At 39.8% G+C, this 27,306-nt stretch overlaps 1 protein-coding gene across 1 annotated transcript; it reads left to right on the top strand.

Moving 5' to 3' along the window:
- Positions 1-88: 88 nt before the first annotated feature.
- LOC124113224 (probable tRNA methyltransferase 9B) lies at positions 89-27,306 on the top strand. Its single transcript, XM_048387801.1, has 4 exons — positions 89-236; positions 20,330-20,615; positions 21,981-22,276; positions 23,952-27,306. Exons 2-4 carry the CDS (start codon positions 20,444-20,446, stop codon positions 25,491-25,493), a joined length of 2,010 nt encoding a protein of 669 aa, XP_048243758.1. The 5' UTR covers positions 89-236; positions 20,330-20,443; the 3' UTR covers positions 25,494-27,306.

Genomic DNA, 27,306 nt, shown 5'->3' with positions numbered 1-27,306 from the left:
TAGCGGATCTCGGAGTCCCTTTCTCATACTCGTTAAACATGTTCCCGGTAGACGTTTCACCACCTCGCCCGAACACAGTCGCGTTCGAACAAAGGTGTGTCTTGGTGGAGGGTTTATCACACCGACAACATTGTGATGATCAGTGATGCATTAGCTGGATAGATTATTCCTGCCTCAAGAAGACATGTTGTGACTGGGAAAGACGGATGCGGTGTGTTTGCATTGTCGGATGATGGGTAAGTGTTTTGTGCAAATCACGAGAAATTGTGTTTTTTTATTTGTCGTTCGTCTTCTTCCCACAATCCCTTGGGTGGCGGCCATGCTTGTGGTCAACTTGAGAAGGTGCCATGAAATGTATTCAACTATGAAAAGTATGCTGTAAAATCGTGACGAATACGACACTCAGGAGTCAATGTTGTTGCTGCCAATTAATGAGTGAAAGCATTTATGAGCATTATTGATTTTTTCATTGACGAGTTTAACCTTCACAAAGTTAGTTCAATAGAAACATATTCATCAATGATTGTTGTTGTTTTTGCCACTGACATTTAAAAATAGTCATTTTATTGATTCGTCAAATCTTTTCCAAAGATCATTCTATGATTAATATTTTAAATCAATTGGCAATCTGGACATTACACTCCATATTTAAACCTATGTAATCTGAGATTTCTTTTCACTTCAACATGTTCAAATTCAGTTTTTATCAGTACAAAATGTTTTCAGTGGCCTGGTCCATACTGACAACACCTCCGACTTAACAAGGCCTATTATTTAAATGCATATTGTTGTTTCTGCTGTTGAGAAGGTGTGCCGAAACGTAGGCTCATAAAGAGAAATGGCAAAGTCCACTTCAATTTGAAGAATCTGCAATCACTATAAATTGACGTAATAAACATGTCATGGTGAAATCAGCACCATTCTCCAAAGTGCTCTTGACCTTATTCTAAAAGGCCAACTGATGTTTATTGGATTTACAAACTCCCCTACCAATACAAGTCATCAGTCTCTTTGTTAAGGGTCCTGTATCGTTAACCCTATTATGCTCTTGATAATCCAAACAGCAAATGGAACTGAAGCAGCAACTGGTATTGTTTGTTTGTTGTTTAACGCTGCACTCAGCAATATTCCAGCCATATAATGGCAGTCTGGTAATAATCGAGTCTGGACCGGACAATCCAGTGATTAATATCATGAGCATCGATCCACGCAATTGGGATCGATGACATGCATCAACCAAGTCAGTGAGTCTGACCACCCGATCCTGTTAGTCGCTTCTTGCGACAAGCATAGTTGCTTTTACGGCAAGCATGGGTTGCTTAGGACCTATTCTGACCTAGATCTTCACGGGTATTGAATTGAGAGGGGTCAATACAGGTGTATCTGAAAATTCTGCTGTGAAGTAGAAATGAGAAGACTGCGTTTGAAAAGACAAATGTGTGTGTGACAATTCACTCAAGCCAAGGGACAGGTTAAGACATTGCCTAGTTTGTTTAATCAGTAAACCTGTGCCGATTTAAAGATTTGTTTTTAGTGAAACCTCCCCACAATTAATGCAATTATTCATGATAGCTATTTGTTTACACAGCTTCAGTTGATCTTTTTAGAAGCTATCTCAGACACACACATTGGAAACAGAATTTTGATTGAATTTGTAAGGGATGTCATGACTCATTGATGTATTGATGTACTGTGAATTTAAACAGTCATTTAAAACTACAGTCACTAGTGAGTGAGAGAGTGAGTGGGGGGGCAGGGGTGGCCCAGTCGTCTAAGGCGCCGCGATTCGCTGTGCAGCGTTGCGTCCCTTGGGCAAGCTAGAAACTATGATTGTGGGTTCGAATCGAAGCCCCAATTATGTTTCTAGGTTTGTCAGCACCATACCCGTGCTCGTGGGTTTCACCGAAGTGGTAAATGTGTGAGACCTGCATCACTTCGGGCTTTCCTCCCACATTAAGCTGACACGCTGTGATATAACTGGAATACTGTTAAAAGCAGCGTAAAACCCAACTCACTTTACGCCACTTTTAGCAATATTCTAGCAATATCCACGTCGGGGGACACCAGAAAATGGGCTTTGCACATTGTACTCACGGTGGGAATCAAACCCGGGTCTTCATCATGACGAGCCAACGCTTTAACCACTAGGCTAACCAACCGCCCCACAGCCACTAGTGTTGTAAGGATATGGTAATACAGTATTGTATCCCGATACGAGGCCCACACTACATCAATTCACAACCCCTGTATCATGATACAAACGATACAACGCGTTACAAGTTATATTGGTGTAAAAACATGTGAATGAAAACAGAAACTGTTGAACAACAAGCTTACACAGATTCTTTAGTATTTCCTGGTTGGCCAAAAAACCAAAACATTCACAGTGCCCTCTAGCCTACCGGTATATTTTCTCAATCTGCCCTACAATATCCCATCTTAGATTACTGAAATTTATTAACAAAGGATTCAGGATTGTGATTCACCTGCAGAAAGAAAGAATTAAAATTAAAAATTAAATTTAAAATTAAAAGTACTGCATCGGGATATGAATTGTATCGCACCCGTAGTATCGGGATAAGTATCATATCATGCTGTGCCATTGCTAGTAGTGGGGCAAACACAGATGCATCGGCGGGTCGTGATTTTTAACTTCTCGATACAAGTTTCAAACACAGTAACACAAAATAAAAAATATCGATTCTTACCTTAAATGTTTGGTTTACTAACTGTAACACCAAACACTAAGTAGTAGTGAAAACGTATATATTTTCATCCATTGCGCCATACTTGACACTGCCAACTGTAAATCGTTAGAGTGCCAGGTATTTGGCGTCCTTTCTGTGACAAAGATGGCTTACACACCACAGATAAGAGCACATGCATGTATCATGATACGTATCGGCTCATGAGCAAGGTATCATGATACGTATCGGATCGCAAAGTTGATGTATTGTTCCAGCCCTAATCATCACATATCGAATGGTCACCTCTCATTAAGCAGACTTTTAGAAACAAATGATAAAATACTTTCAAGTTATCCTTGAGTCCCAACCAAGACTGTCATTAATTAGCATATTTTGGCTACATGTTTATGATAACTAGAATTGCGTTAGGTGTAGAAATTACATGAATCGTTTTACTGTTTTACCATAGTTTCACCTGGCCAATGCAAACAGAGTCATCATGACTCACGGCAAATGTTGTTAGAGTCATGAGCACAACTTAGAGGGTCATACATTTGTTATAGTCTACACAATATGGATAAATGAAAACAACACCATAAACATGATAGATATCTAACAATTTTTGTATGTAGGAATGAGTTGTGAGTAGTGGGCATGAAAGTAGTGTCAAATACACAGGGGGTCATGTACCTCATGAAGCACTGTTTAAATACCGATTAAATTGTTATTGTATCTAGAGGCAGATGATTTCTCAAGCTGAATGTGCGTAGCACTTCAACACATCGAATCCCTCGCTGACCATGACTGATAATTCATTTATACAATATCTTTTATTCATCAATGAATAATTCGTGGATCATATACAATATTCACAAGCTAATGCATTAATTGAGCATAAAGTCATTTTGTTTTTTATTCACCTATTTGCTCTGTAAAGTAGCGTGACATGATGAAAACTACTTGAGTTGACATGGATATGAAGATACGTTTGGCAGGTGAATTGCTATCCTTGATTATCTAGTGTATTAATAGTATTATATCACCATTCTATTTCATCGTATCCCAACTGCGTGGATCGATGATCATGATGTCAATCACTGGATAGTCTGGTCCAGACTTGATTATTCACAGACCGCCGTCTTATGGCAACTTTTTGGTCTTAATAAAATGAAGGGCGGTTCAAAAATGTAAGAAAGCATATCACTATGGAAATGGCAATGTATTGCTATACATATCACAATGTAGACCTTAGTATCGCAATATACTGCAATACATATCACAATGTAGACCTTAGTATCGCAATATACTGCAATACATATCACAATGTAGACCTTAGTATCGCAATATACTGCAATACATATCACAATGTAGACCTTAGTATCACAATAAACTGCAATACATATCACAATGTAGACCTTAGTATCGCAATATACTGCAATACATATCACAATTTAGACCTAACTGTCATAACATACTGCAATACATATTACAATGTCGACCTAAGTATCACAATAAACTGCAATACATATCACAATGTAGACCTTAGTATCGCAATATACTGCAATACATATCACAATGTAGACCTTAGTATTGCAATATACTGCAATACATATCACAATGTAGACCTTAGTATCGCAATATACTGCAATACATATTACAATGTCGACCTAAGTATCACAATATACTGCAATACATATCACAATGTAGACCTTAGTATCGCAATATACTGCAATACATATTACAATGTCGACCTAAGTATCACAATAAACTGCAATACATATCACAATGTAGACCTTAGTATCGCAATATACTGCAATACATATTACAATGTAGACCTTAGTATCGCAATATATCGCAATACATATTACAATGTAGACCTTAGTATCGCAATATACTGCAATACATATTACAATGTAGACCTTAGTATCACAATAAACTGCAATACATATCACAATGTAGACCTTAGTATCGCAATATACTGCAATACATATCACAATGTAGACCTAAGTATCACAATATACTGCAATACATATCACAATGTAGACCTAAGTATCACAATATACTGCAATACATATCACAATGTAGACCTAAGTATCACAATATACTGCAATACATATCACAATGTAGACCTAAGTATCGCAATATACTGCAATACATATCACAATGTAGACCTTAGTATCGCAATATACTGCAATACATATCACAATGTAGACCTAAGTATCACTATATACTGCAATACATATCACAATGTAGACCTTAGTATCGCAATATATCGCAATACATATTACAATGTAGACCTTAGTATCGCAATATACTGCAATACATATCACAATGTAGACCTTAGTATCGCAATATACTGCAATACATATTACTATGTCGACCTAAGTATCACAATAAACTGCAATACATATCACAATGTAGACCTTAGTATCGCAATATACTGCAATACATATTACAATGTAGACCTTAGTATCACAATAAACTGCAATACATATCACAATGTAGACCTTAGTATCGCAATATACTGCAATACATATCACAATGTAGACCTAAGTATCACAATATACTGCAATACATATCACAATGTAGACCTAAGTATCACAATATACTGCAATACATATCACAATGTAGACCTTAGTATCGCAATATATCGCAATACATATTACAATGTAGACCTTAGTATCGCAATATATTGCAATACATATTACAATGTCGACCTAAGTATCACAATAAACTGCAATACATATCACAATGTAGACCTTAGTATCGCAATATACTGCAATACATATTACAATGTAGACCTTAGTATCACAATAAACTGCAATACATATCACAATGTAGACCTAAGTATCACAATATACTGCAATACATATTACAATGTAGACCTTAGTATCACAATAAACTGCAATACATATCACAATGTAGACCTTAGTATCGCAATATACTGCAATACATATCACAATGTAGACCTTAGTATCGCAATATACTGCAATACATATCACAATGTAGACCTAAGTATCACAATATACTGCAATACATATCACAATGTAGACCTAAGTATCACAATATACTGCAATACATATCACAATGTAGACCTAAGTATCGCAATATACTGCAATACATATCACAATGTAGACCTAAGTATCGCAATATACTGCAATACATATCACAATGTAGACCTAAGTATCACTATATACTGCAATACATATCACAATGTAGACCTTAGTATCGCAATATATCGCAATACATATTACAATGTAGACCTTAGTATCGCAATATATCGCAATACATATTACAATGTAGACCTTAGTATCACAATAAACTGCAATACATATCACAATGTAGACCTTAGTATCGCAATATACTGCAATACATATCACAATGTAGACCTAAGTATCACAATATACTGCAATACATATCACAATGTAGACCTTAGTATCACAATATACTGCAATACATATCACAATGTAGACCTAAGTATCACAATATACTGCAATACATATCACAATGTAGACCTTAGTATCGCAATATACTGCAATACAAAATTCCAGGCAACACACCATTAGTTGTGAATGGACCCGACATATTTACCATAACAGAGAGGAGATATCATACCAAGGTTCAAATTGTCGTAAGAGGCGACTAACAGAATCGGGTGGTCAGGCTCACTGACTTGGTTGATGCATGTCATCGTATCCCATTTGTGTTGATTGATGCTAATGATGTCAATCACTGGATTGTCTGGTCCAGACTCAATTATTTTCAGACCACCGTGATATTGAAAAAGTGGAATATTGCTGAGTGCGGTGTTAAACAATAAACAAACAAATCCTTGCATTAGTGTGCCAGTTGCACAGTTGAAATTTGTCCACAGTGACAGTGGGGCTGTGGCATAGCCTAGTGGTTTAAGCGTTAACATGCCACGTTGTTCAATTCCACATAGGTAATTTCATGATTTAGTGAAGCCCATTTTCTCCCTCAATGCATCTTCCCGAGGCAAGTGAGTTAACTGAGTATAAAAGTCCAGTTTCCACCCTTGCCAAGATAGGCTGGGATTATGGAGTTACAATTTGGCTGGACTAACGAGTCTATGCATAGTCCAATCAAAATTGTGCACTGAAATCGAAATCCTGTTCCTAAAGTGTCATGCAGATCTGGTCGACTGCAGGATTTGCAAAGCATGTGCACCGCTAACTCGTTGTCAACAGATATTTTCTAAATCTGTTTGTGCTTTTAATCAAGGTGCTCACGTGATTTGATGCACTTCGCGATGTAAGACTCGTTTTATCACAATATAGATCTTGATTATCAATCAGATCGTCTTGACTGGGCACCACCGTATTGTTTGAAGCAAATGCAAGTGATACCAGAGATTGAATCTGATTGGTCAATAGGAGAGGCATAGAAGGGACATAACTCGTAATAGCCACTGGTGGCGCTACGATCGAGCCCAGGAATTCCATCCTAGTTCGGCAAGGGTGGAAACTGGACTTTTAAAGTCGGTTAACTCTCTTGCCTCGGGAAGATGCCCTCAATGATATGCTGGAATATAGCTTGGAGCAGTGTAAAACCATACTCACTCACTCACAACGAGTACTATAAGAAATCACATTTATTTGACAAACTGCCTGGTGTAGTGAATGAATGACAAATGATGACTTATGTTTAAGAAGATTAACCTGGAATTTCAGATATTGAAAATCAAGGCTCAATTTTAGTAACTTGGCTTAACTCGCTACGACTATTGTAAGCCTATGTTAAAGTATGGGAGTTACAATCATCTTAGCGCTAAGATGGCTTTGTGTAAGTGGGCCCTGGTGCATGTTGACATGAAACACCAGTTGTACCAGGCAAAACCAGGTTGCACCTTGGTCCCATTCATTTATCAAAGTTGAATCATAGGCTAGTCTTCTGCCAGTGTCACATAAATCAATGAACGTATTGCTGTAAAACAGTCATGAAGTACCCACAGTTTGATGACGCCAATATGATAATGGTGAGGCAGTCATTTTTAGTTAGGACGGCTTATTATCAACATTCATCGAGTTAGAGAATGGATCAAAAGTATTCTTCTTGTTCTATCTCTGAATGCACTAAAACTTTGAAGAAGGTGAATTCATAGTAAATCATGTAGACAAGCATTTCAAGACCGGTGAGGGAATGTGGCCCATCTGTGTAGAGTTGTCTCCCTTGGGTGAGTCAGAAAACTTTGATTGTGTTTAAATTCTTTTTGGTTATGTTGATTTGTTTGTCAGAACCGTACCCAGGGGTAGAAACTAACATATACTGGTGGAAACAAAAAAGGGAACAATGAATAATATAGGGAAATAAACTTTACTGTCATTATATTTGAAATAGCGTGCATACAAATTCAACACGTGTCAGAATGAAATGTTGAGATATGTTTGTGTGCATTGTTTCCAATGCTTGTTTGGTAGACAAGGCTGGGAATCCATGATGTCATATCATGTCTAAAACTAAGTGTTCCCTTATTAATTTCCATCAGTATATTTGGTCCACTAGTCTTTATAATGATAATATATAGCAAAACCCTTAAAAATGCCAAATTTCTACTAGTCCTTAGGATACCTTAACTATTGGGCAGTTTGGCAAGGACTAAAGGACTAGTGCCAATCTCTAACGCGGGCACCCATGCTTGTGGGTTTCACCTGTGTGGGAATTGTTTAAGACATGCCTCACTTCAGCCATTCGCCCACATTTAACTGACACATTGTGATCTGAGTGAGTGAGTGAGTGAGTTGGGTTTAACGCCGCTTTTAGCATTATTCGAGTGTGTCAGCGGCGTGTCAGCTTAATGTGGGAGGAAAGCCCGAAGTGATGCAGGTCTAAGACGTTTACCACTTCGGTGAAACCCACGAGCACGTGTATGGTGCTGACAAACCTAGAAACATAATTGGATTCGAATCCACAATCATAGTTTTCTGGCGTGCCTAAGGGACGCAACTCTGCACAGCGAATCAAGGCGCCTTAGACGACTGGGCCACCCGTGCCCCCCATTGTGATCTGAGTGAGTGAGTATAGTTTTACGCCGCTTTTAGCAATATTCCAGCAATATCACGGCGGGGGACACCAGAAATGGGCTTCACACATTGTACCCATGTCGGGAATCGAACCCGGGTCTTCGGCGTGACGAGCAAACGCTTTAACCACTAGGCTACCCGACCGCCCCTGTGATCTGAAATACTGTTCAAAGCAGTTCTTGCATAAATTCAGAGGATACTTTATTCGGATTGGTCAATCAGAGGTTTCAGATCACAATCACCACCTGAATGAAACAGCTGATTTGTTGGTTGGCCCTTTTGAAATAATGCTATGCGCAGTTATAGATTACAAGATACTGAGGTGGTGGGGTAGCCTAGTGGTTAAAGCGTTCGCTCGTCAGGCCGAGAACCTGGGTTCAATTCCCAACATGGGCACAATGTGTGAAGCTCATTTCTGGTGTCCCCCCGCCGTGATATCCCTGGAATAAAACCATACTCACTCACTCACTCATTCACTGAGATGGGGTTACTACATGTACCATATTCAAGTATACTACTCGAAAGCAGTTAGTGGTACTTAACTTCTTTTGAGAAGGATATGTCAAGTATCTGTAGAAATACATTTTGACAGAAAAGCATGATAGAAATGGACCAAGAAAGTGTATAACAAGAAGGGCCACACAGATGGCTCAAACTTTCAATGCCTTCATATTCAAATGTATATACCTGTAAAGATCCGGGGTAGAATTATAAAGTCTTCAGCAATCCATGCTTGCCACAAAAGGCGACTATGCTTGTCGAAAGAGGCGACTTACAGGATCGGGTGGTCAGACTCACTGACTTGGTTGATGCATGTCATTGTATCCGAATTCGTAGATCGATGCTCATGATGTTAATCACTGGATTGCCTGGTCCAGACTCGATTATTTACAGACCGCCGTCATATAGCCGGCATATTGCTGAGTGTGGTTAAACAACAAACAGTCAATGCTAATGTAAGAATTTTTTTTAATGAGTATATACTAGGGCTGGGACGATACACCAACTGTGCGATCCCATACATATCACAATACCTTGCTCACGATCCGATACGAATCCCGATACTTGCCTGTGCCTGTATCTGTGGTGCGTAAGCCATCTTTTTCATAGACAGGATGGCCAAATACCTGGCACACTGACGACTTACAGTTGGCTGTAAGTGTCAGCTATGGCGCAATGGATAAAAATATTCACTTCTCATTTTCACTAGTAATTAGTGTTTTATGTAACATTTATTAAAGAATACATTTAAGGTAAGAATCAATACTTTTTACTTAGTATGTGATTGTGATGGACACTTGTAACGAGAATAAAAAATTGTGATCCGCCGATGCATCGGTATATCGTCTCATTGCTAGTATATACATCGCCCTACTTTGTTTAAAGCTATTAATGCAGATCTACACTGCACCGACTCCCCCCATTACACCCCACTGAGTTTCTGCACTACCTTCAGTGTGTTCATGGTTAATTTTGTCTTGGTAGAGTGGAGTGAGAATATATTTGTGATGTCACCGTGACGTGTAGTCATGGACTTGTGCATCAGAATGAATCACTGGTTCAGCCGAAACAGACTTGCCATGACTTCACTGTTAAAGAACAAACAAACCATGCAAGTGAACTAAAACTTAATCAAATAGATAAATAAATGAGAAAATTTAGTTGACACTAAAGCAAAAATAAACATCTTCAAAAATAAACATCTAAAATAAACAACTTGTAAACATGGTAAGCAGAAAGAAATGGTTTCAACCCACGCAATTCGATAACCTTGAACCAGCTGTTGTTCTGGGTCTTTGTCCATGCTAATCAATTAGCTATATATGACTGCCGCCATGACACTTTGAATCCGATATATCAATCTGTTCTCCGAGCCACATTGAGAGGATACCAGTCACTATTATCCCTCTCTCTAAGATGACATAACAGAGCTCAAGCTTGAAGTCTTATGAATGGACACAGGTCAACTCCCATGAAGGATGACACCCATTCTAAATCAGACAACACTGATTGCTTTGTGTCTTAAGTGGCTTATGAAAGCTTGATCTTCACTCTCCTACTCAGAGTTCCTTGAGGTCAAGGGGTGGTGGGGTAACGTAATGGTTAAAGCAATCGCTTGTCACGCCGAAGACACGGGTTCGATTCCTCTTATGTGTGAAGCCCATTTCTGGTGTCCCCCCGCCATGAAGTTGCTGGAATATTGCTAATAGCACGTAAAACCATACTCACTCACTCCTTGTGGTCAACCTTGTACGTCTGCCAAGGGCAAGAAATCATGTCTTAAATAGACCATTCAAACACTTACAACATGCTTTTCATCTGTTTCTTTTTTAAAAAAAGTATAAGCATTAGGGTCATGTCATAAAATGGCTAACTTTCATTGAGAAAATATCCCAAGACGTGAAAGACTATTTCCGAGTGTGTATTTATCATTTGTTTACATCGTTTGACCTGTGAAGACCCAGGGTGGAATAGGTCTTCAGCATCCGCGTAAAAAGCGCGTTTGCTTGTTGTAAGAGGCGACTAACAGGATCGGATGGTCAGGCTCGCTGACTTGGTTGATGTATGTCATCGATCCCAATTGCTTGGATCGATGCTCATGGTGTCAATCACTGGATTGTCTGGTGCTGACTCGATTATTTACAGACCGCCGTCATCTAGCTGGAATATTGCTGAGGGTGGCGTTAAACAACAAACCAACAACCACAACATTATTCTAGCTGCTATACATGCTCTTAAAATAATAAATTACAGAGATTTGTGGAAAAAAAAGAAATCTTCCCCGGAAGATGTGTATGGTACCTATATAGATGTATATGATATGTGTAGCTTCCTCTTTTAGTAACATGTAGGGGGCACAGGTGGTCCAGTCGTCTAAGGCAGCGCTTTTCGCTGTGCAGAGTTGCGTCCCTTGGTCACGCCAGAAACCTATGATTGTGGGTTGGTATCCCGGTTCGCCCTGATTATGTTTCTAGGTTTGTCAGCACCATACCCGTTTCACCGAAGTGGTAAACGTCTGAGACCTGCATCACTTCAGGCTTTAATCCCACATTAAGCTGACATGCCGTGATATAACTGGAATACTGTTAAAAGCTGCATTAAACCCAACTCACTCACTCACTCACTCACTCACCCACCCACCCACCCACCCACCCACCCACCCACTCACCCACCCACCCACCCACCCACCCACCCACTCACTCACCCACCCACTCACTCACCCACCCACCCACTCACTCACCCACTCACTCACTCACTCGGTACATATGTTGACAAGGGATAAATGCAGCCACAAAAGCATTCACTGTGACTATGTCTTAATTCTATGCATATTCATATGGTATTCTTTTTGATATAATAGATTCTATGTACAAAGACATCAAAGAACATTATTTTGTTAAATATTACAACAATGTCATGAATGTGCTATGCAGATATCTATGGAAGAAAAGAGAAAAATGAATAACACTATTGATTTGTTATGGTGGGAATTTGAAAATCATCATTTTCGAATATTTAAATACTAAGGTCTAGTGAATTTCAAAATGAGATCAATCTGCTGTAGTCATTGCCATAGCAACCTGGATGTAGCCTTAGTGAGTCAGTGAAATGTACATCATTTGCTATTTGCAACACAGGTGATATTATCTTCATTAAAGAGGGTGGCCCAGTCGTCTAAGGCACCACAATTCATCATGCAGAGTTGCGTCCCATGGGCACACCAGAAACCTATGATTGTTTTTAGGTTTATCAGTACCATACCCTTGTTTGGGGTGGTTTCACCAAAGTGGTAAACATCTAAGACCTTCATCTCTTTGGACTTTCCTCCCACATTAAGCTGACACTATGTGATATAACTGGAATACTGTTAAACGTGGCGTTAAACACATCTCTCTCTCTCACTCACTCACTCACTCACTCACTCAAGAGATTGCAAAATGTATACCGTATTTGACGTAATAAGTGCCCAGGGCGCTCTCAAAATTAGAAATAGGGGGCTCTTAATAGAATATAATTTTGGTGAGAAAAAATAGCAGAGTTGAAAGATCGTAAATTTCGTGGTTTATGCTGACAGCCTGAATTGATACAAAACAGTATGAGCGTATTTTACACGACAGACATATTTTCCAGAATTTAATTGCCCATAATTAAGGATGCATGTATAACACACGTATTATACACGAATAAATAAGTCTTGTGTACATTGATCAATCAGAAGGGGTGCTAATTTGGATTTCACTTGCCAATATATTAGCATTAATATCGCCATGGTCACTTATTAGAGCTGGGCGCTTATTACCTCGAATACAGTACTTCCTTTTTCTGAATGCATTCAGATAAACCTCGATCCTTTTCAGCTCAAAAATACTTATGCGAGATAAGCAAGATACCTAAGGTGTGTTTTCCGATTGATTTCTCACCAAGGCACATGGAAAATAATTTCAGCTCCTTAACCAATCAGAACCTAGTATTTTAATGTAAGGTAAGATAATGGTGTCTTGCCAGAACGAGATAAAAGCATGGATGTTTATAATAATAGTCGTCCATCTCCACTTAAGAGTTTTGTCCTCAGCTCCATTCCCCATGGGATGCTGGGTTAGTAGTGTATGACGCCATAAAGAAATTCACTTATGGCCCTTTGGGCTATAAAGAAATGATTATCATAGTAGCCCCAGAACCTTGGAAGGTGGACCACCAAACGTACAAAACACATGCAATTTGGCCCTCTAGGGGAGTACGGGGCGGTCGGGTAGCATAGTGGTTAAAGCGTTTGCTCATCACGCCGAAGACCCAGGTTCGATTCCCAATATAGTTCAATGGGTGAAGCCCATTTCTGGTGTCCCCCGCTGTGATATTGCTGAAATATTGCTAAAAGCGGCGTAAAACCATACCCACTCACTCACTCACTCACTCACTCACTCACTCACTCACTCACTCACTCACTCACTCGTCGAGTACAGGGGCATGCACCCATTGAAAATTTCATAATCTGGACTGCAAATGTTGCAATCGAGATTAATTTTAGCAAGATTTAAAGACCTTTCTCAACATATTTCTGGTTGCATTTTGAGCTGGATAAACATGATAAATATGTGGATGTTGTCAAAATGACAAGATTAACAAAGTCTAAACTGATCAGAATTTTGATAGCCATAGGTCTACCATTTGTTTTCATGCTGGTTTAGAATTTCTACCAAGCAATCTTTGCTGGTCATAAGACACGACTTGATGGATTGGTTGGTCAGACTTGGTAAATTTGGTTGATTGTGTGTTATCATACCCCAACGCCATGGATTGTTGCTCACAATATCAGTCACTGAATTGTCGGGTCCAGACTCTATTATTTACATGCTGCTGTGATACAGCTGGAATATTGTTGAGTGGCGTTAAATGACAAACAAACTAGCTCCTTCAAAGGCACTTATGGACATGAGTGAGTGAGTGAGTGTGTTTGGTTTTACGCCGCTTTTAGCAATATTCCAGCAATATCACGGCGGGGGACACCAGAAATGGGCTTCACACATTGTACCCATGTCGGGAATCGAACCCGGGTCTTCGGCGTGACGAGCGAACGCTTTTACCACTAGGCTACCCGTCCGACACCTTATGGACATGATGGAGGTGTAACAGAAATTTGTATTAATCATCACAACATGAGTTCAAAACTTTTCAACCAACTTATATTCATTTAAGTTTTTGTTCACAATGTTTGTGATTAAAAGTTGAGCTAATGCATGACTGTACTGATGACTCTTGACAAATGCAGTGAGTCATGACGACCATAAATTTCAAAGGCCAGGTAAAACCATGCCTCAGTGGCTCAATATTAATTTTAATATAAAAATGAGTGAGTTGGATTTAATGCCACTTTGAACAGTATTCCAGTTATATCACAGCATGATGTGGGAGGAAAGCCCAAAGTGATGCAGGTCTGACGTTTCTTCAGCAACCCATGCTTGCCGTAAAGGGCGACTATGCTTGTCTTAAAAGGCGACTAACGGGATCGGGTGGTCAGGCTCACTGACTTGGTTGATGCATGTCATCGGTCCCAATTGCGTGGATCGATGCACATGATGTCAATCGCTGGATTGTCTGGGCAGACTCGATTATTTACCGACTGCCGTCGTATAGCTGGAATATTGCTGAGTGCAGCGTAAAACAACAAACAAACAAACAAACAAACGTTTACCACTTCGGTGAAACTGACCAGCATTGGTATGGTGCTGACAAACCTAGAAACGTAATCAAAGCGAATCTGGATTTGAACCCATGATCATAGGTTTCTGGCATGCGCAAAGGGATGCAACTCCCAACAGATGATCGCTCCCCCTATGCCCCCTTAAATACAAACAACCTGAATTGAATTTAAAACATACCTACCATAGCTACGACAATGTAAATGTGTAAACAAACAGGTAAAAAATTGTGTTGATTATATTGAGTTGTTTGTGTAAACTCTAGCAATTCTTTTGCTGACCTAATTGATAATAGAGCTGCTCCTAGCATCAGATGTTCTGTGAGAATTGTTGTCCAAATAAAATGTATGTAGCATTAATATATTGACCCACCCCAACAGCTGTCTTTATTTGTTTATTATTAATATTATACACTATAGCATGCTATATCTATAACACACAATGTTGATGGAAAAAAATAGTACAATCACTTGTATCTGGGATATATATAGACTTGGTACACATGATCTGTAATGAGTAAGAAGGTCTATGCTTATGTATGTCACAACGGCTGGATCACAATCAGGGGTCATACATCTTCCCGAGACAATGGAGTTAACTGACTGTAAAAGTCTAGTTTCCACCCTTGCTGAACTAGGCTGGAATTATGGCGTTATATTTTGGCTGGACTAACGAGTCTATGCATAGTCCAATCAAAATCGCGTAATGAAATCAACATCTGTTGCGTAAATAACATTTCAACATGCAGATTTCGGTCAACTGCAGGATTTGCAAAGGATGTGTACTGTTAACAGTGGTCGTCCACAAACAATTTGCAAATCTTTTCATGTTTTTAATCAAGAGGCTCACACGATTTGATGCACTTTGCAAAGTAAGACCCGTCACAGTATAGAGCTTGATTATCGATCAGATCATCTTGGCTGGGCACCACCATTTTGTTTGAACAAAATGCAAATGATGTGTGTCTGGATAAGGAATCTGATTGGTCATAAGGGACATGAAGGGACACTGGTGGCGCTACAATTGACCTCAGAAATTCCAGTCTAGTTCGGCAAGGATGGAAACTGGACTTTTAAAGTCAGTTAACTCCCTTGCCTCAAGAAGATGGGGGGTCATATTTTTTAGACAATTGTTATAAGGACCTATGGTTACTTACAGGATGAAAAGAAGGTCATATGTACATTTTCATTTGCCAGTTGTACTGTCTTGATGTGACATTAAGTACTTTCAGCTTTCCATTTGGCATTAGATTTTTGAGCCATGGCAATGGCCCCAAGACACATGAACTTTCTTCGTTATATATTTCTCAGCATAAATCTTCACTAAACATGCTAAAAAATGCATTACATGTTACTACATGAGCATAAACGAATAGCACTCTCTCTTCAATTGAAGGTATATCTCAATTTTGTATCTGAAAGTTTGGCAAGTTGACACTTCCTTACAAAAAAGGTATGCTTGTAATATTTCCTTGAATTTTTCATACTATTTTGTACTACTTGTGTCAACAAATTGTGCTAATTATTGCTGTTTTGTTTGTTTTTTCCAATATTCAGAATACCAACTTTGTGAAACATGGCATGATTATCAGGTATGATCTTGGTTATGTAAGCAGGTGAGGGTCAGACATCGCTATTTTCTGCATAGTGTCCGTAGCCCAGTGACTGTGCCTAAATATATTTTACAGGTTACCCCAAGCTACCAGTCTCTGGTGGAGTTGTTTGAATTACCTTGCACAGACAACCGTGGCATAGGAAAACAAAAGTCCTCAGCCCTGTAGTGTCCGTAGCCCCTATTTTTAAACCTGGTATTTTGACTGAACAGTTGAGCTAGTAACCATGGTAACTTAACCAAAGGAAATGCTTCATGTAATATGTAAACCAACACTAATCTGACTTTTTCCTTTTCTCTATTCAATTGGTTTTGAATATTTGTGACATTTTACAAAATGTAGTGTCCGTATAGCCCCAGAAATTTAGATGTTAGATTTTGCTTTTTATTGAGTAGTTTCCAAACAAAAAAGTTGTGGTTTTGAATTTAACATTAGTTTTTATCTTATTACAGTTTGTCTGTTCACTAATTAGACACTTTGCAAAATATAGTGTCCGTAGCCCTAAATACAGGGCAAGTGAGTGAGTTGCCTAGATATTTATCCAGGCACTTACTGATGTACAAGTTTGTCTTATACTTCTATCTAGAAGTTTTGAAAGGATTTGATAAAACTTACTGGACATTGATTACCAAGTATATTCAAAAGAGAAACTGCTTTCAGTTTATTTATGTCATTGTCAATCATGTTTTGTCTGCTTTTTCAGAAAGGAAAACAGCTGTTTACTTTGCAATTGTCACTATTGTTTCAGTCAAATAGAACACATACCTTCCCTCATTGTTTTATTGAATAAACTGTCGATTTAAAGAGTTTTTTTTATATTTCTTCAATGTTATATATCATTTTGTAGTGTCTGTAGCCTATTGGATGTTTATGATGAGTTTGAGACAAAACCAGATGAAAATAAGAAAAACCCTTTTCAGGCATAAAAGTGCTGATATAGACCTTTTATTTTCTTTCACCACTAAGCACTTTAATTGCACTTGATTTTTCAACAAAAGTGCAATCAAAATGAGAGCCCTGATTGTGACATGAGAAAGGTTGAACTTCGATGTAGGCTGATCTTTCCATGATTACTTAAATTGCTCAAAAGATGTACGCATAAGCAACTCATATGGAAAAGGTCAAAACCTAACCAAAAGCTAACCAAATTGTTATAAAGATAGAAGGGCTGGGACGAGTCCAAATTTACTACCCGAGTACCCATCCCACTATTACCCGACCCTACCCAGGTACCCACTTATAAAACTCCGGTCATACATACTCTAAAGTTGACTGAAGTTTTATTTTTGTTTGAACATATAAGATTCAGAAGGAATGGGTACATAGAAAGAAATGCGGACATTAGTGACTTGTAGTGTAACCAAAGAATTCTAGATACTTTTTGTCATTAAACAATATATCATGTGACTAACCATGGGTCCAGGTTGCCCTGTGGGTGCCTTGGTCCTGCTCAGTACCGCCCCAACCCGAGTAACACGTCTCAGCCTTTAGTATAAAAAGATAGGTCATACTTCGATTTTCTTTTGTATACTTCTTGTTGGGACAGGCTCAAAGACATTGTTGAGTCATGAGTGGTCCAGTTGTCCAGTTGTCGAAGATGCATCAATTCACTCTACGGAGTTGTGTCCCTTAGGTATGCCAGAAGTGTATGGTCATGGGTTCAAATCCACGTTCGGCCCGATTGTATTTCTAGCTTTGTCAGCACCATACCCATGCTCGTGGGTTTCACCAAAGTGGTAAACGTCTGAAACCTGCATAGGCAGTCGGGTAGCCTAGTGGTTAAAGCGTTCGCTCATCACGCCGAAGACCCGGGTCCGATTCCCGACATGGGTACAATGTGTGAAGCCCATTTCTGGTGTCCCCCGCCGTGATATTGCTGGAATATTGCTAAAAGCGGCGTAAAACCATACTCACTCACTCACTCACTCACTCTGAAACCTGCATCACTTCAGGCTTTCATCCCACATTAAACTGACATGCTGTGATATAACTGGAATACTGATCAAAGCTGCGTTAAACCCATCTCCCCCACTCACTTGTTGTGATTTCAGAATATATTGAATACACAATTTAGATTTGTCTACAATATGTTTTACTTCTTGTATTGATTGTTTGTTGTTAAATACAACATAATAATGTATTCATAAACATATCAATGACTTTTATCATCTTAAGAATAGGCGACTGTGTGGAATTGCAAAATTATTTTTGTATACCTAGCCGAAACGGAACATCAGCATCAGGGATTCAAACTGAGCGAACTGTAATGATTATTCATCAATTTCAATCAAATGAAATGATTCCCAACACGGTAGGTAGAGTGAATAATCGACTCTTTAACGAACACATTAGTTATCCACAGCTGTGATAAAGATCATTATTGTTGGGCCATTTGATTTGATATACCACAGTTGACTGGTTTGTTTGGGTCATTATCACCTGGACACCTGGTTTCCATGTTTTCAAGGAGTGACAGTGTCCTTTACTTTAGACGAGAGTTGACTGGTTCCTATTGGTGATTATCATTCTGACATCTGTTTTCAGGGAGTCACAGTGTCTTGTACTTGAGATGAGAGTTGACAGGTTCCTGTTGGTTATTATCATTCTGACATCTGTTTTCAGGGAGTCACAGTGTCTTGTACTTGAGATGAGAGTTGACAGGTTCCTGTTGGTTATTATCATTCTGACATCTGTTTTCAGGGAGTCACAGTGTCTTCTACATGAGACAAGAGTTGACTGGTTCCTGTTGGTGATTATCATTCTGACATCTGTTTTCAGGGAGTCAAAGTGTCTTGTACTTGAGATGAGAGTTGACAGGTTCCTGTTGGTTATTATCATTCTGACATCTGTTTTCAGGGAGTCACAGTGTCTTGTACTTGAGATGAGAGTTGACAGGTTCCTGTTGGTTATTATCATTCTGACATCTGTTTTCAGGGAGTCACAGTGTCTTGTACTTGAGATGAGAGTTGACAGGTTCCTGTTGGTTATTATCATTCTGACATCTGTTTTCAGGGAGTCACAGTGTCTTCTACATGAGACAAGAGTTGACTGGTTCCTGTTGGTGATTATCATTCTGACATCTGTTTTCAGGGAGTCACAGTGTCTTCTACATGAGACAAGAGTTGACTGGTTCCTGTTGGTGATTATCATTCTGACATCTGTTTTCAGGGAGTCACAGTGTCTTCTACATGAGACAAGAGTTGACTGGTTCCTATTGGTTATTATCATTCTGACATCTGTTTTCAGGGAGTCACAGTGTCTTCTACATGAGACAAGAGTTGACTGGTTCCTGTTGGTTATTATCATTCTGACATCTGTTTTCAGGGAGTCACAGTGTCTTCTACATGAGACAAGAGTTGACTGGTTCCTGTTGGTGATTATCATTCTGACATCTGTTTTCAGGGAGTCACAGTGTCTTCTACATGAGACAAGAGTTGACTGGTTCCTATTGGTGATTATCATTCTGACATCTGTTTTCAGGGAGTCACAGTGTCTTCTACATGAGACGAGAGTTGACTGGTTCCTATTGGTTATTATCATTCTGACATCTGTTTTCAGGGAGTCACAGTGTCTTGTACATGAGACGAGAGTTGATTGGTTCCTATTGGTTATTATCATTCTGACATCTGTTTTCAGGGAGTGACAGTGTCCTTTACTTGAGATGAGAGTTGACTGGTTCTTATTGGTTTTTATCCTTCTGACATCTATTTTCAGGGAGTGACAGTGTCCTTTACTTGAGACGAGAGTTGACTGGTTCTTATTGGTTTTTGTCATTCTGACATCTGTTTTCAGGGAGTTACAGTGTCCTTTACTTGAGACAGAGCCAGGATGGGGTGAGTTGCCACCAGTCCTGCTAGAGCCCCTGGCCCCTCCTCGTCAGTCCCCCTCCTCGTCACCACCGTCACCATGGTCCACACGAAGCTGCCCCACGAGATGGCCACCAGCATGGAGAGGATCCATGTGCAGGAAGTGTATGAACAGATCGCACCGCATTTCGCTGACCTCAAACAGAAAGCTTGGCCGAAGGTGAAACACTTCCTGAAGAGCCTTGAACCTGGATCCCTGGTAGCTGATGTTGGTATGTATTCATGTCCGTATGTATCAAGAGTTGTTGGCCAACAAGAGACCTGTTTCAGCAATTGATTGTAAGACTACAACAGTCGTAATTCCAACACCTTAACATTGTCTACAACATTCATGGCGCCATGACTGCCTCAACTCCAACACTGCATCAGTGACCTTTGAAGATCCGGGGTAGAATAGGTCTTCAGCAACCCATGCTTGCTGTAAAAAGGCGACTATGCTTGTCGTAAGAGGTGACTAACAGGATCAGGTGGTCAGGCTCGCTGACTTGGTTGATGCATGTCATCGATCTCAATTGTGTGGATCAATGCTCATGATGTCACTCACTGGATTGTCTGGTCCAGACTCGATTATTTCCAGACCGCCGTCATATAGCTGGAATATTGCTGAGTGCGGCGTTAAACAACAAACAAACTTCAACAGTGAATTATCACAGTAACAATGACTAATTACATGAAATAAAGTAATATGATATTATGTTTTATTAAACAAATTTTCGGTTCATATATGTTTGTTTGTAGAACATAAGTTATCTCGAAAGTCATGAACATGATGAAAATATCAACAATTAACTTGTCAGGTCACGCAATGAGATAAATATGTTATTGATGAGAATCGATTCCTCTCCCCTCCAATGAAATCCCTTCTATGGGCCTGCACAAAGCAATTGTGCGACTATGACTGAGGTCATGGGAGTTATGATTATCTTGGCGCTAAGATCACCTTGTGGAATAGGGCACAGGACCATCTTGTTGGGGTTGAACTAATACTGATGTTTTCCCCTGCTCTCAGGCTTCAATAACCATGGTAACATTGAACATTCAGAACATCCTTGTAACCATTTTTAAACATATTTATTCACAAGGAGTGAATGGGATTGGGTGACAAGTTCTTCCAACGTAGATTGCCCTCTCCCTGGTATTTACAAAATTTCACAATTTCAGATTAGATTGAGATTGAGACTGAGATTTTTGATGACTAAACAATGTACATTCCATTTTAAATGATATTTTTCACGTGTATTTGAACATGTACATCTTTCCCACTGTTCAGGGGTAGATTTAACAAATTTGAATGTAGACAGCAGGGCTTCTCCAAAGTAACTGGTCTACAACTAAATGGTGGAGGCTGAGAAGTGGCCGAACCTGTGGTCACGTAGCCACCTGGAGGGGCTTTGAAAATTCTACAATTCCTCACCACTAAGATGCCTTTTTTTGCACTCTTGAGATTAAATCTTTGCTGCCATTTTCCTCATTTTGTGGTGACTTATGAGCAAATAAAGATTACCAAATGGCGGTAGGTAGGTGAAATTTGACGGGCTGGCAATTAAATCAACCCCTACTATTATTGTTTGTTGCAGGATGTGGAAATGGCCGTTACTTAAGGATCAACAACTCCATATACAAAATCGGGTCTGACGTTTGTCAGCCGCTTGTGCAGCATGCAAATCACCAAGGGCATGAGGTCATGACTGCAGACAACCTTCACCTTCCATATCGAGATGGCATTTTTGATGCTGTCATCTCAATAGGAGTGATTCATCATTTCTCATCTCACAGCCGACGCGTTCAGGCCTTGAAGGAGTTGACAAGAGTTCTCTCCCCTGGAGGCAAGCTGATGGTGTATGTTTGGGCCTTTGAACAGAAGCATAGAAGGGTATGTGTTCTCATTTGTGTAACTTGTTAGCTCACCAGGTCCAAAGGACCAAGGTGAGCTTATGCCATACCGTGGTGTCCATCGTCCGTCCGTTGTCTGTACGTCAACAATTTATTCAAACAACTTCTTCTTCTGAACCACTAAAAGGAAATTAACAAAATTTGATTGGAAGCATCCCTACATGCCCTAGGTGGTGGGGATTCAAAATTGTACAAATGGTGGGCCTGACCCCCCCAGGGGCTGAGGGATGGGTCAAAATAGGGGTAATTTGGCAACATTGCTTTAAACAACTTCTTCTCTGGAACTAATAGATAGATATCAACAATATGTACATGTCTGATGTGTGCAATTTAACCGTTATGACACTATCTGCTTATAAAAAAGTGTTCATTGTATATATGGACTTATGTTTGAAAGGCTTAAAAAAATATAATCATTCGGCCATCGCATGTATCTGGGTTGTCCAGCACATCTATTGGGGACAACTCACTAGATGCTTCCTTCTCAAAAATAAAGTCGTCCAATTTAAGACGTCATAAAGATGAGAGTGCATTTTCGAATGTCCAGAAATGACATCACAATAGATCGATGGTTTATTGTGAAATCATCATCATCATCATCATCATCATCATCATCATCACTCAATTGTTCCCTTTGCCGTCATATATTCTGGAACATTGTTGAGTTAGGTTGTAAACAACAAGCAAACATCTAATCATGTATTGGTTCATGCCGGTCTGGGGAGCACGGGTGGCCCAGTTGTCTAAGGCGCCGCGATTCGCTGTGCAGAGTTGCATCCCTTGGGCACATCAAAAACCTATGATTGTGGGTTCGAATCCCAGTTCGGCCCGATTATGTTTCTAGGTTTGTCAGCACCATACCCATGCTTGTGGATGTCACCGAAGTGGTAAACGTCTGGGACCTGCACCACTTTGGGCTTTCCTCCCACATTAAGCTGACACGCTGTGATATAACTGGAATACTGTTAAAAGCGGCGTTAAACCCAACTCACTCACTCACTCATGCCTGTCTGAAACAAAACTTTGATTATAGTGTGTGAAGAATATCAGAAATGGAGAGTAAAATAATTCACTCACTCGTCATAGCTCAGAAATGTTTGATGTTTCATCCTGGCAGTGGTGCAGCCTACATGGCCGAGTTGTTAAAGTGTTTGCTCATCATGCCAAAGCCCCAGGTTTGATTCTCCACTTGTGTAAAGCCCACTGCTTGTTTCCCCGTGATGATATTACTGGAATATTGCTGAAAGGAGCGTAAAACAATACTCATTCATTCATTCAGAAACATTTATGCAAACAATTCATTTACAAGTATTTATGTTACATGCTGTGGACGTGAATGTGGATGTATTTTAGGGATTTATTGAGTAGTTTACAGTTGCTTGAGATATTAAAAGACCACATAGGCAAGTTATGTAGAACACTATGATTTGTTTCCAACATTGTTGAGTCCTTCGCCGTGATTATCTGTTTGTTTCAAATCCTAGATTTTTTAGATTAAGATCCTTTGTTTGTTTGAACAATGTTTAAGCTTATAGGTTTCACCAACATCATAAAGATTTAAAGAGGAGATGCTTTGTGTTTGTTCCATGATCTAACATGCTGCGACATATGTTCAAAGATACGGCACTCACTCCTTCACTCTTATCGTGTTTCAGTTTGAGAGTCAGGACGTGTTGGTCCCTTGGCACAAACCCTGCCACCCCTCCCACCGCACATACCGAGGGTCAAGCTCGGACATTGACCACTCCAGTAACAGTTCCGTTAGTGACGACGACACCTCCTCTCTCAGCAGCTTTACCCACTGCCAAGACAGTCCCCCTGACGACCTGGCGGGATTCTCAAACAGGATCAAGTCTTTAGAAGATTTCCGCCAGCCTTCGGACGACGTGTTTGAAATTGAGGATGAGGGACGTCTGCGATCATCTCGAAGCGGATGCTCCCTTGATCAGCTCACTCTTGTCCAGGAGTGTCGTCGTCTTGAAGCCTGCCTTAAGGAATTGTCAGAAAAACAGATCTCAACAAGTGAACTTAACCTCTCCAAGGACACTGTCCCCATGTTGCCTTCATCGAAATTCAATTACAGGAAGAAGTCTCATGCTGAAGTAAAGACCTCGGATGCAGAAGCCACGTTTCGTCCTACAAAGAACATTAGTGCTTCATTGTCAACCTGTCAGTTGGACAGAGTGCCTTGTTATTTGCCCTGCACTACAACTGGGAGTGCCTCCGAAACACCGAAACATCTTCCACTAGGTCACATAGACTCATCTACCAAACATATCAGTCACATATCGAAACACAACTGTAGCCATCACCTGACAGAGCATGCCAGCGTCAGACTTAACATTTTCCAGAAACTTCGACTCAGTTTTCAAGGCTTCATGTCCAGGAGGGACGAAAAGAGCCTCCATCAGGATGGTTCATCCACATGTCCTAAGAATAGTTCCGATATCCCTGAGTTCTTTGCTGTTCGGGAATTTCCCATGAGCAGTCTCAGGCCTGAACAGCCCACACAAAATGGACAGGGTTACTCTAGTCAAAATGGTGTCAAGCTGAGGATGAAGAGAAATATCTCTGACATGTCTGATTGTATGAAACTGGCAGGAAAGGACAAACAGAAGGAATGTTTCCTGAAATCCAGATCCCCATCTGCAAGGTCACTGCCCCTGGAACTAGACACTGCTGCTGCAGCTCGGTCCTCCTACAGTAGACCAAGGGTGAAGAGTTTAGGCAGTCAGCATCAGGAATCTGGGAAAACTGCTGATAAAAGCATCAAGAAAGGATGTGAAAGGTTGAAACTCAAACAAAATGGGCTCCAGAAGGGACAGTCCCGATCTCAAGGAGACTTGTTTCAGATGAAGATGAGGAAGAACAAGAAATCTGAAGCTACTCTTGCCGCAGCATCTAGCCACAGCATTGACTACAACGACCTGGACCAGCCTGTTGCTGCAGCCCAAGGCAGAGGCTCATCCAGACCAGTCCTGGAGGAGACTATTTCAGACAACTGTCTGCCATCACCCGGCAGCACCGGTCAGACTCTCTCCAACACAGACCTGTGCCGCTTCTATCATGTGTTCAAAGAGGGCGAGCTGGTGGATATTGTTAAAGACAACATCGAAGATCTACATATCATTGACACCTACTTTGATCATGCCAATTGGTGCCTCATTGCTGAGAAAGTAAAGTTATGGAAGATTTGATCTCAGTGTTCCTTAAATAAAGGAATAGTTGCTGAAATGTTTAAATTGTTTTATACATGAATGAAGCCTCTCAGAATTCTCAATTTCTTTTCCATTTTGATTTACAGGTGAATTGGTCTATTGAACATGCATGAGATGACAATTTCAGTCTGGTTTAGACAGGTGTCCATACTAGTCAGATTCATATGCGAATCCCTTGATTAATCAACACACAAGCATTAAAGAACAAGTGAAATATGGATGGATGTTAATTTATGTATGCTCAGTGGCAAAAATAACTGTGATCATATGAATCTGTTGATAATTGAAAACTAATATAAGTTACATTGATGAATTAATACAGAGAATTAGAATATGCTCAGGTAGAGTTTGAATTTGTTTAGTTTGATTAATTCTTAGAGTTTTGCGTTATAGGGTTCTAATAAATCCTAGTCAGATCAATAACATGATGACAGTTTCTTGACTTTGACAATGCTTGATTTCACATGTGTCATGAGAATGCTTTGCCAGTATATTGTACCAACAGATATGTAATTGGGAAAATCACTCAGTAGATTTAATGTTCAAACAGATAACCAAATGCATATGTGAGATGTGCTTTTTCTACAATGGAACATCTCCAGAACGGAATTACCAACTATTTCTAAAGTCCTTATTCGACAAGTCTGTCAATAATAAATGATTCTTTTAAATGAGAAATGCTGTGACTATTGACTTGCTCTTAGCCCAGTTCCACAAAGCAATCTTTGCACTAAAAATATTGTATATCTCCAATACTTTAACGCAGATATACGACAGTCATAGCACTAAGATGATCGTAACACCAATACTTTGACATAGACTTACGACAGCCGTAGCAGCAAGATGTTCATAACACACATACATTATCATAGACTTACGACAGTCGTAGCGCTAAGAAGTTTGTATCTCCCATACTTTAACATAGACTTACTACAGCCGTAGCAGCAAGATGTTCGTAACACACATACATTATCATAGACTTACGACAGTCGTAGCACTAAGATTGCTTTGTGGAAGTGAGCTCTTGTTTAAACAAAAATCAGTATTGCACAAAGTCAGTTTCTGATGGAATCTCTGAACTTAAAGCCCAGTGGTCATTGTGACATGTTTGGTGAAACATTTAAAAATAAGTAAAATTATTCTTCCGTGGACATGCCAGAGCTGGTGCTGTGCACATCCTGAATCCGTATGTGTAGTTAGGTCATTTGAGATGTTTATGTATTTCAAGCATCAGTGGAGAATACTGATGAAACAGTCAGCAGGCAACTTTATCAGTAGACTCTGTAGCTCTAGGCTGGCAGCAGCGCCGAAGCGAGATCTGGAACATTATGTTGACAGTATGTGACAGTGCATACTGTAAATCCTTGAATAAGTGCCAGTGAATTTCATAAAAGCTGCCTTGAATTAGTGCTGGGTCAACTGACACACCCATAGAAACATAAAGTTTACACACAATGATCTCTTGCCTTGAGTAAATGCCTAGTGAAACTTTGTTCGTTTAAAACTTGGGAAATATTGGGAGGAGACAATTGAAACGAAATGTAAAAAATAAACTGGATTCAAGCACCCTTTATAAATTTGAACTCCTGTCTTGAAGAACGCTTGTTTGAATAAACACTGAGTCTGAGGATTTGCATAAATAAACGCCTGGATGGTTCCAGAAAGCGATCTTGGCGCTAAGACGATCATAACTCCCATACCTTACCTTAGACTTACAACAGCCGTAGCTAAGATGATCATGATGATCGTAACTCCCATAATTGAACATAGACTTATGATCGGAACTCCTATA

This window comes from Haliotis rufescens, unplaced genomic scaffold, assembly GCF_023055435.1.
Source record: "Haliotis rufescens isolate VD_foot unplaced genomic scaffold, xgHalRufe1.0.p SCAF_7, whole genome shotgun sequence".
NCBI classification, from domain to species: Eukaryota; Metazoa; Mollusca; class Gastropoda; order Lepetellida; family Haliotidae; genus Haliotis; species Haliotis rufescens.
This window is presented reverse-complemented; position numbering and strand designations above follow the sequence as displayed.

Excerpts from the sequence above, each read along its gene's own strand:
- LOC124113224 (XM_048387801.1), top strand. The coding sequence starts at position 20,444 with ATGGTCCACACGAAGCTGCCCCACGAGATGGCCACCAGCATGGAGAGG. Across the intron at positions 20,616-21,980 it reads ATCCCTGGTAGCTGATGTTG|GATGTGGAAATGGCCGTTAC; the intron begins GTATGTATTCAT and ends TGTTTGTTGCAG. Across the intron at positions 22,277-23,951 it reads TTGAACAGAAGCATAGAAGG|TTTGAGAGTCAGGACGTGTT; the intron begins GTATGTGTTCTC and ends ATCGTGTTTCAG.